This window comes from Doryrhamphus excisus, chromosome 1, assembly GCF_030265055.1.
Source record: "Doryrhamphus excisus isolate RoL2022-K1 chromosome 1, RoL_Dexc_1.0, whole genome shotgun sequence".
NCBI classification, from domain to species: Eukaryota; Metazoa; Chordata; class Actinopteri; order Syngnathiformes; family Syngnathidae; genus Doryrhamphus; species Doryrhamphus excisus.
In genome coordinates this window covers 30,353,389-30,363,731 of record NC_080466.1, presented here as the reverse complement: position 1 = coordinate 30,363,731, position 10,343 = coordinate 30,353,389, and the positions used below count along the sequence as shown (strand labels likewise).

General features: G+C 44.0%; 1 protein-coding gene across 3 annotated transcripts in view; it reads right to left on the bottom strand.

The window, feature by feature from the left end:
- Nucleotides 1–25: 25 nt before the first annotated feature.
- LOC131129288 (kinesin-like protein KIF13B) overlaps nt 26–10,343 on the bottom strand; it is a 42,733-nt gene continuing 32,415 nt past the window's right edge. For 2 of the 3 annotated variants that reach the window (XM_058072738.1, XM_058072825.1), the window contains exons 38-41: nt 5,162–5,224; nt 4,587–4,649; nt 2,025–3,012; nt 26–689 (exon numbers count right to left, since the gene is read on the bottom strand). In XM_058072738.1, the coding sequence (XP_057928721.1) occupies nt 442–689; nt 2,025–3,012; nt 4,587–4,649; nt 5,162–5,224 (1,362 nt within the window). In that variant the 3' untranslated portion in view covers nt 26–441. The remainder of the gene's footprint in view (nt 690–2,024; nt 3,013–4,586; nt 4,650–5,161; nt 5,225–10,343) is intronic. The other variant, XM_058072919.1, reaches the window with a different exon arrangement.

The window sequence follows — 10,343 nt, the reverse complement described above, 5'->3', positions numbered from 1 at the left end:
TATTTGCTAATATTATTTAGCAATATTTTTTGTCAACAGATGGCACAAAGGAAGTGAGTTTATTGCTTATCCGTTGGAAATGTTACATTGGAGTAAGATCACAAGGTCGAACAAATGAGTGCGGTAACTTTATAAACTAAAAAGACACATTTTGTCAAAGTACATATGATAAGAAAGATTTGCAATTTTTTTTTTAAATGTCATTTGTCTGTACAAATGTGTTGATAGACGATACAAAAGGCGCTTTGTGCACAGTTGATTTGGAACGCGCCACAAGGCACCCACAGGAAAACACTTAGAAGTCCATCCAAAATTAGTCTACCATAATAATAATAATAATAATAATACAATTTTTTTTTTGAAGTGAAACCCCACAATGCTAAAGTACATGTACAAACGTAGAAATAGTTAATCTAGATTAGATAACCGTTGCATTCTCAGTCAGCACTTGCGGTCCTCTCCAGTTGATAACGATGGTGACGATGCTGAGGACGCGCCCTCACCTTTAGCTAGAGCCGTAAGCGCCGCCAGGTTGGACGTGGATCCAGACAAGTTGGCGCTACGACGTTTCTGCTGCTGGCGACGCCGTTTGGCCCCGCCACGGTTCACGCGGTCTGGCCGGACGAGTACTCCATAGCCGGGGTTGCAGCGGAAGTAGTGTTTGCCGCCTACGGAGCCATCATTCTTTCCTGGTGAGAAACACAGAAAATCTGAATCTTTTCTTCGAGAACCAGTTCTGCTTATTCCATGTTTGTTCACAGGGGCAGCAGAACTTGGATCCTGAGGTGTTTCCAGGCCATTTCAGAGATACAGTTTCCAATGTTCCTGGACCTCCGACCAGTTGGACGTTCCCTGAACACCTCCCCAAGGAGGAATGACCAGATGCCCGAGCCACTTCAATGTGGTTCCGCTTTGAGCCTCTCCTGGATGACAGTACCGTAGAAAACTAATTTCAGTTCCTTGTACCCATGATCTTGTCCTTTTGGTCGCTACTTAAACTCCTTCACCTGGGTAAGGATCACATATCCGAACCGGATATAGTACTACACCCTTTTCTGAACCAGAACCACAGACTCGGACCTGGATGTGCCGATTCTCATCCCAGCTACTTCACATTTGACTGCAAAGAGTTGACTGTCTGGGACGGGGGGGGGGGTGCACTACGGGGGTAGTTGAGTGGTTAGCGCGCAGACCTCACAGCTAGGAGACCAGAGTTCAATTCCACCCTCGGCCATCTCTGTGTGGGTTTCTCCGGGTACTCCGGTTTCCTCCCACATTCCAAAAACATGCAAGATTAATTGTCCATAGGTATGAATGTCAGTGTGAATGGTTGTTTGTCTATATGTGCCCTGTGATTGGGTGGCCACCAGTCCAGGGTGTACCCCGCCTCTCGCCCCGAAGACAGCTGGGGTAGGCTCCAGCACCCCCGCAACCCTCGTGAGGATAAGCGGTAGAAAATGAATGAATGTCTAGGAAGCGTCTGGGATGAGACTCAGTACCTCCAAATCAGGGTTGGGAATGAGGTCCTGCCCCAGGTGGAGGAGTTTAAGTATCTTGGGGGTACTCGGGGTATGGTAGCTGGACTCACCCTAAGAGATAGGGTGAGGAGCTCCGTCATCCGGGAGGGGCTCAGAGTAGAGCCGCTTCTCCTTCACATCGAGAGGAGTCAGTTGAGGTGGTCGGGCATCTAGTCCGGATGCCTCCCTGGTGAGGTGTTCCGGGCATGCCGATCCGGGAAAAGGCCCCGAGGCCAGACCTAGGACACATGGAGGGATTATGTCTGTACAGCTGGCCTGGGAACGCCTTAGTGTCCTCTTGGTGGAGCTGGAGGAGATGGCCGGGGACCGGAAAGTCTGGGCTTCCCTACTGAGACTGCTGCCCCCGCGGACCCGGGTAAGCATAAGAAAATGGATGGACGACTAATCTAACTAATTTCTGACCATGCTAACCGAGCTTTGATACTGGTCTGACAGGGACCAAAACCACCGGATGACATGACGGGGTTCTACTTTGAGTCCACTCACCTGCAGGTACGTCCAGTTCCACTCCCACCCACGTCCCCTGTGCAAAATCTGTGGGTCCCACGTAGCGTACGGTGCCGCATTTATTGGTGCCAACCGTCACAAATTCGCCTTCCTTCAACCAATCGGGTAGGGTACTTGCAGCGCCTGCTTCTCCTTCCTCACAGTCCAAGATGAGCTCCAGAGACTCGGATGGATTGGATTGCTCCGTCTGACCGGGATCACCGAGGATACGCTGGAAGGACTTGAGGTCTGACGACTGAACCTTTTGGATCTTGAAGGCGTTGACTGCAGATGAGGGAGCTTTTACCGCTTCGAGGTGGACCTCCTCAGTGGATGAAGACAAAGCCGGGATGGAGGTACCATTGGAGGGTGAGGACTTGGAAGGGGGAATCTGGTCTGGATCTTGTTTGGCTTCGTAGTTTCCGTCCAAGACTTGTGGATTAGTGGATTCTTTGATATCCATCTTACTTTCCGGGATAGAGGTCTTTGGTTTTGAGTCTTTTGATGGAGGATCTTTTGGTTTGGTTTGGTTCTCCAGTCTGAATTGTTTTGATTCCACAGAATCAGTCCCCAGTGATGCTGTCTTGGTCTGAGTCTTGGACTCCACAAGTGGATCTGCTTCTTCTAGTTCCTGCACTAACAGGGATGGATGTGGTTTTTGGTGATTCTGATTCAAATAATCTGTTTCTGATGTGTTTACAGCTGCCTCCTGAAGATCTGGTCCAACATCACTGTCGGATTTCACGGAGAACTCCTGTGCCACTTTCTCCTCTTCATCCAGCACGCCGTGGCCAGACAGTGGAGGGAGGTCCCAGCTCAGCGTGTAGACATCCGACAGCGTCGTCGTCGTCGTCATGGAGATACTGGTGGAGATGGAACCACTCCATGCTTTGGTGTTGTCTGTCTCTGGGATGGTTGGTGAAGGAAAATGCAAAGCTTCTGGACTGTCTGGTGAGATGTCGGGGGGGTTGGATTCATCCACGGGACCCTAAAGGACAACCATGACAACGTCTTTAGGATGTTTACATTTTCAGGCTATTTCTTATGAAGAAATATAATATTTTTGCAACCTTTTACATATGGGTTTTAACATTATTAGAGTCCTTTAGATGTGAAGTAGCACCCCTATATTCACCTTTACACTCACCTTTACACACACAATTACAGTAACATTACCGATACCTAGGGACCAGGGTAGAATACTACATATCATCACGTCTTTTAAGTATATATTGTATTTTTACTTAGTTTAGCCATTTTTAAACTTAAAAATGCATAATTTAGGCCAAAAATACAATACAATACTTAGCTTAAATATGCCTTTTTTGTTTTTACTAATAATAGGCCATATTCACCAATGAAACATCATCACTTATTAATATATTCAATAATTTAGCTTCAGATTCCGCTTTTTTTTTTTTACTATATTACGCTCTTGTAATTGAATGTGTGTATGAAACTGAAACATTACACTCTTCCGGATGTGTGTATGCTAGTGGCCCCGCCTCCACCCACCAAATGAAACATTACACTCGTCCGGACGAGTGTATGCTAGTGGCTCCGCCTCCACCCACCAAATGAAACATTACACTCGTCCGGACGAGTGTATGCTAGTGGCCCCGCCTCCACCCACCGAATTAAACATTACACTCTTCTTAATGTGCGTATGCTAGCGGCCCCGCCTCCACCCACCAAATTAAACATTACACTATTCAGAACATGTGTATGCTAGCGGCCCCGCCTCCACCCACTGAATGAAACATTAAACTCGTCTGGACAAGTGTATGCTAACGGCCCTGCCTCCACCCACCGAATGAAACATTACACTCGTCCGGACAAGTGTATGCTAGCAGCCCCGCCTCCACCCACCAAATTAAACATTACACTCTTCCGGATGTGCGTATGCTAGCGGCCCCGCCTCCACCCACCAAATGAAACATTACACTTTTCTGAACGTGTGTATGCTAGCGGCCCCGGCTCCACCCACCGAATAAAACATTACACTTTTCCGGATGTGTATATGATAGTGGCCCCGCCTCCACCCACTAAATGAAACATTACACTCTTCTGAACGTGTGTATGCTAGCGGCCCTGCCTCCACCCACTAAATGAAACATTACACTCTTCCGGATGTGTGTATGCTAGCGGCCCTGCCTCCACCCACCGAATGAAACATTAAACTCGTCTGGACAAGTGTATGCTAACGGCCCCGCCTACACCCACCGAATGAAACATTACACTCTTCTTAATGTGTATATGCTAGCAGCCCCCGCCTGCACCCACTAAATGAAACATTACACTCTTCCGAACATGTGTATGCTAGCGGCCCCGCCTCCACCCACCAAATGAAAGCCCATCCAACTGACAAAAGCGTTCACTCCAATTAAAAATCTGCAGCTGCCGATCGGCATATTTGAATGCACCAACCCTTGAAATAAACACGACCACAAGATACGAGTTGAATCCTCGCCTTCATGGTGCATCTTTTCCATGTTGAGGATGGATGATGATGATGATGATGATGATGATGATGATGATGATGATGTGCATGAGTGAACTTACCGAATGCCATGTGCTTATCCCGTCTTCAACACTGGCTGAGTGCACCATGATATGAGGCACTTTCTGCAAGAGGAGAGCACTTTTTAATGACCGGATTCATGTGCTATCTAAAAGACAGATAGTGAAATTGCACTGCTTCATTATGTTTATAACGAGGAAAAAAAGATCATAATATGAGACATAAATATTTGCTCATCATATCCCTCTCACAGACAGGCAATGCTGATGAAACAATCAGGATAATTACATTGTAATTATAATCGCACCCATCATGCTTGATCCTTATTCCCGTATCACCGCTCGACATGAGCTGTTGGCTGATTAAATATTGTATTTTTTTAACCATTTGTCTTCTCGCCCGAACACAGAAAAACAAAAGAAATGGCACTCAAACTCTGAAGACGACAAGAGGAATAATGAGTTTGACGCTGACGCAGATGAGAATGAATCGCAGCAATTGTTCAATTGTCATGCGAGTGGCTGACATCAACCATCAACCATCCCAGGTCACGTGCTTCATTCTCCATGCAAGCAGATGACAAGCCGAATAAGACGAGCACAGCAACACAACCTACATGAGCAGCAGAGAGGAGGTCAAACACGCAAATCCTGGCCGGCTGCTGCACAGGACCGACCACCTGAAAGTTGGCACATGGAAGCCTCTTCAATGACCTTTCAACTTGGTAAAAATGCACTTTTCTGGTCAAAAAAACAGAGGAAACCCCACACACTCAACAGGGGCCCGAGAAGCACCCAAAAAGTGCATAAAACGCCAGTGTTTGAGGGCGTTGATTTTTGAAAAAAAGCGTAAGGGGTTAGTATGTCGTTTTTTTTTTCATTTTTTCAACTTGCTGAAAATGCACTTTTCTGGTCAAAAAACCACCAGAAACCTCACACACACTCACCAGGGGGCCCAGAGGCACCCAAAAAGCGCATAAAACGCCAGTATTTCAGAGCGTTGATTTTTGAAAAAAAAAACGTAGGGTTAGTATGTGGTTTTTTTCATTTTTTCAACTTGCTGAAAATGCACTTTTCTGGTCAAAAAACCACCAGAAACCTCACACACACTCACCAGGGGGCCCAGAGGCACCCAAAAAGCGCATAAAACGCCAGTATTTCAGGGCGTTGATTTTTGAAAAAAAAAAACGTAGGGTTAGTATGTCGTTTTTTTCATTTTTTCAACTTGCTGAAAATGCACTTTTCTGGTCAAAAAACCACCAGAAACCTCACACACACTCACCAGGGGCCCAGAGGCACCCAAAAAGCGCATAAAACGCCAGTATTTCAGGGCGTTGATTTTTGAAAAAAAAAACGTAGGGTTAGTATGTCGTTTTTTTCATTTTTTCAACTTGCTGAAAATGCACTTTTCTGGTCAAAAAACCACCAGAAACCTCACACACACTCACCAGGGGGCCCAGAGGCACCCAAAAAGCGCATAAAACGCCAGTATTTCAGGGCGTTGATTTTTGAAAAAAAAAACGTAAGGGGTTAGTATGTCGTTTTTTTTTTCATTTTTTCAACTTGCTGAAAATGCACTTTTCTGGTCAAAAAAACACCAGAAACCTCATACACACTCACCAGGGGGCCCAGAGGCACCCAAAAAGCGCATAAAACGCCAGTATTTCAGGGCGTTGATTTTTGAAAAAAAGCGTAAGGGGTTAGTATGTCGTTTTTTTTTCATTTTAGTAAAAATGCACTTTTCTGGTCAAAAAAACACCAGAAACCTCACACACACTCACCAGGGGGCCCAGAGGCACCCAAAAAGCGCATAAAACGCCAGTATTTCAGGGCGTTGATTTTTGAAAAAAACCGTAAGGGGTTAGTATGTCGTTTTTTTTTTCATTTTTTCAACTTAGTAAAAATGCACTTTTCTGGTCAAAAAAACACCAGAAACCTCACACACACTCACCAGGGGGCCCAGAGGCACCCAAAAAGCGCATAAAACGCCAGTATTTCAGGGCGTTGATTTTTGAAAAAAAAACGTAAGGGGTTAGTATGTCGTTTTTTTTCATTTTTTTCAACTTGCTGAAAATGCACTTTTCTGGTCAAAAAACCACCAGAAACCTCACACACACTCACCAGGGGGCCCAAAGGCACCCAAAAATCGCATAAAACGCCAGTATTTCAGGGCGTTGATTTTTGAAAAAAAGCGTAAGGGGTTAGTATGTCGTTTTTTTTCATTTTTTCAACTTAGTAAAAGTGCACTTTTCTGGTCAAAAAAACACCAGAAACCTCACACACACTCACCAGGGGGCCCAGAGGCACCCAAAAAGTGCATAAAACGCCGGTATTTCAGGGCGTTGATTTTTGAAAAAAAACGTAAGGGGTTAGTATGTCGTTTTTTTTTCATTTTTTCAACTTAGTAAAAATGCACTTTTCTGGTCAAAAAACCACCACAAACCTCACACACACTCACCAGGGGGCCCAGAGGCACCCAAAAAGCGCATAAAACGCCAGTATTTCAGGGCGTTGATTTTTGAAAAAAAGCGTAAGGGGTTAGTATGTCGTTTTTTTTCATTTTAGTAAAAATGCACTTTTTTGGTCAAAAAACACCAGAAACCTCACACACACTCACCAGGGGGCCCAGAGGCACCCAAAAAGCGCATAAAACGCCAGTATTTCAGGGCGTTGATTTTTGAAAAAAAACGTAAGGGGTTAGTATGTCGTTTTTTTTTCATTTTTTCAACTTAGTAAAAATGCACTTTTCTGGTCAAAAAACCACCACAAACCTCACACACACTCACCAGGGGGCCCAGAGGCACCCAAAAAGCGCATAAAACGCCAGTATTTCAGGGCGTTGATTTTTGAAAAAAAACGTAAGGGGTTAGTATGTCGTTTTTTTTCATTTTTTTCAACTTGCTGAAAATGCACTTTTCTGGTCAAAAAACCACCAGAAACCTCACACACACTCACCAGGGGGCCCAAAGGCACCCAAAAATCGCATAAAACGCCAGTATTTCAGGACGTTGATTTTTGAAAAAAAGCGTAAGGGGTTAGTATGTCGTTTTTTTTCATTTTTTCAACTTAGTAAAAGTGCACTTTTCTGGTCAAAAAAACACCAGAAACCTCACACACACTCACCAGGGGGCCCAGAGGCACCCAAAAAGTGCATAAAACGCCGGTATTTCAGGGCGTTGATTTTTGAAAAAAAACGTAAGGGGTTAGTATGTCGTTTTTTTTCATTTTTTCAACTTAGTAAAAATGCACTTTTCTGGTCAAAAAACCACCACAAACCTCACACACACTCACCAGGGGGCCCAGAGGCACCCAAAAAGCGCATAAAACGCCAGTATTTCAGGGCGTTGATTTTTGAAAAAAAGCGTAAGGGGTTAGTATGTCGTTTTTTTTCATTTTAGTAAAAATGCACTTTTTTGGTCAAAAAACACCAGAAACCTCACACACACTCACCAGGGGGCCCAGAGGCACCCAAAAAGCGCATAAAACGCCAGTATTTCAGGGCGTTGATTTTTGAAAAAAAACGTAAGGGGTTAGTATGTCGTTTTTTTTTCATTTTTTCAACTTAGTAAAAATGCACTTTTCTGGTCAAAAAACCACCACAAACCTCACACACACTCACCAGGGGGCCCAGAGGCACCCAAAAAGCGCATAAAACGCCAGTATTTCAGGGCGTTGATTTTTGAAAAAAAACGTAAGGGGTTAGTATGTCGTTTTTTTTTCATTTTTTCAACTTGCTGAAAATGCACTTTTCTGGTCAAAAAACAGGGGGAAACCTCTCACACACTCACCAGGGGGCCCAGAGGCACCCAAAAAGCGCATAAAATGCCAGTATTTCAGGGCGTTGATTTTTGAAAAAAAACGTAAGGGGTTAGTATTCGTTTTTTTTTTTTCATTTTTTCAACTTGCTGAAAATGCACTTTTCTGGTCAAAAAACAGGGGGAAACCTCTCACACACTCACCAGGGGGCCCAGAGGCACCCAAAAAGCGCATAAAATGCCACTATTTCAGGGCGTTGATTTTTGAAAAAAAAACGTAAGGGGTTAGTATGTCGTTTTTTTTTCATTTTTTCAACTTGCTGAAAATGCACTTTTCTGGTCAAAAAACAGGGGGAAACCTCTCACACACTCACCAGGGGGCCCAGAGGCACCCAAAAAGCGCATAAAATGCCAGTATTTCAGGGCGTTGATTTTTGAAAAAAAACGTAAGGGGTTAGTATGTCGTTTTTTTTCATTTTTTTCAACTTGCTGAAAATGCACTTTTCTGGTCAAAAAACCACCAGAAACCTCACACACACTCACCAGGGGGCCCAAAGGCACCCAAAAATCGCATAAAACGCCAGTATTTCAGGGCGTTGATTTTTGAAAAAAAGCGTAAGGGGTTAGTATGTCGTTTTTTTTCATTTTTTCAACTTAGTAAAAGTGCACTTTTCTGGTCAAAAAAACACCAGAAACCTCACACACACTCACCAGGGGGCCCAGAGGCACCCAAAAAGTGCATAAAACGCCGGTATTTCAGGGCGTTGATTTTTGAAAAAAAACGTAAGGGGTTAGTATGTCGTTTTTTTTCATTTTTTCAACTTAGTAAAAATGCACTTTTCTGGTCAAAAAACCACCACAAACCTCACACACACTCACCAGGGGGCCCAGAGGCACCCAAAAAGCGCATAAAACGCCAGTATTTCAGGGCGTTGATTTTTGAAAAAAAGCGTAAGGGGTTAGTATGTCGTTTTTTTTCATTTTAGTAAAAATGCACTTTTTTGGTCAAAAAACACCAGAAACCTCACACACACTCACCAGGGGGCCCAGAGGCACCCAAAAAGCGCATAAAACGCCAGTATTTCAGGGCGTTGATTTTTGAAAAAAAACGTAAGGGGTTAGTATGTCGTTTTTTTTTCATTTTTTCAACTTAGTAAAAATGCACTTTTCTGGTCAAAAAACCACCACAAACCTCACACACACTCACCAGGGGGCCCAGAGGCACCCAAAAAGCGCATAAAACGCCAGTATTTCAGGGCGTTGATTTTTGAAAAAAAACGTAAGGGGTTAGTATGTCGTTTTTTTTTCATTTTTTCAACTTGCTGAAAATGCACTTTTCTGGTCAAAAAACAGGGGGAAACCTCTCACACACTCACCAGGGGGCCCAGAGGCACCCAAAAAGCGCATAAAATGCCAGTATTTCAGGGCGTTGATTTTTGAAAAAAAACGTAAGGGGTTAGTTTTCGTTTTTTTTTTTCATTTTTTCAACTTGCTGAAAATGCACTTTTCTGGTCAAAAAACAGGGGGAAACCTCTCACACACTCACCAGGGGGCCCAAAGGCACCCAAAAATCACATAAAACGCCAGTATTTCAGGGCGTTGAATTAAAAAAAGCGTAAGGGGTTAGTATGTCGTTTTTTTTTCATTTTTTCAACTTAGTAAAAATGCACTTTTCTGGTCAAAAAAACACCAGAAACCTCACACACACTCACCAGGGGGCCCAGAGGCACCCAAAAAGCGCATAAAACGCCAGTATTTCAGGGCGTTGATTTTTGAAAAAAAAACGTAAGGGGTTAGTATGTCGTTTTTTTCATTTTTTCAACTTGCTGAAAATGCACTTTTCTGGTCAAAAAACAGGGGGAAACCTCTCACACACTCACCAGGGGGCCCAGAGGCACCCAAAAAGCGCATAAAACGCCAGTATTTCAGGGCGTTGATTTTTGAAAAAAAGACGTAAGGGGTTAGTATGTCGTTTTTTTCATTTTTTTCAACTTGCTGAAAATGCACTTTTCTGGTCAAAAAAACACCAGAAACCTCACACACA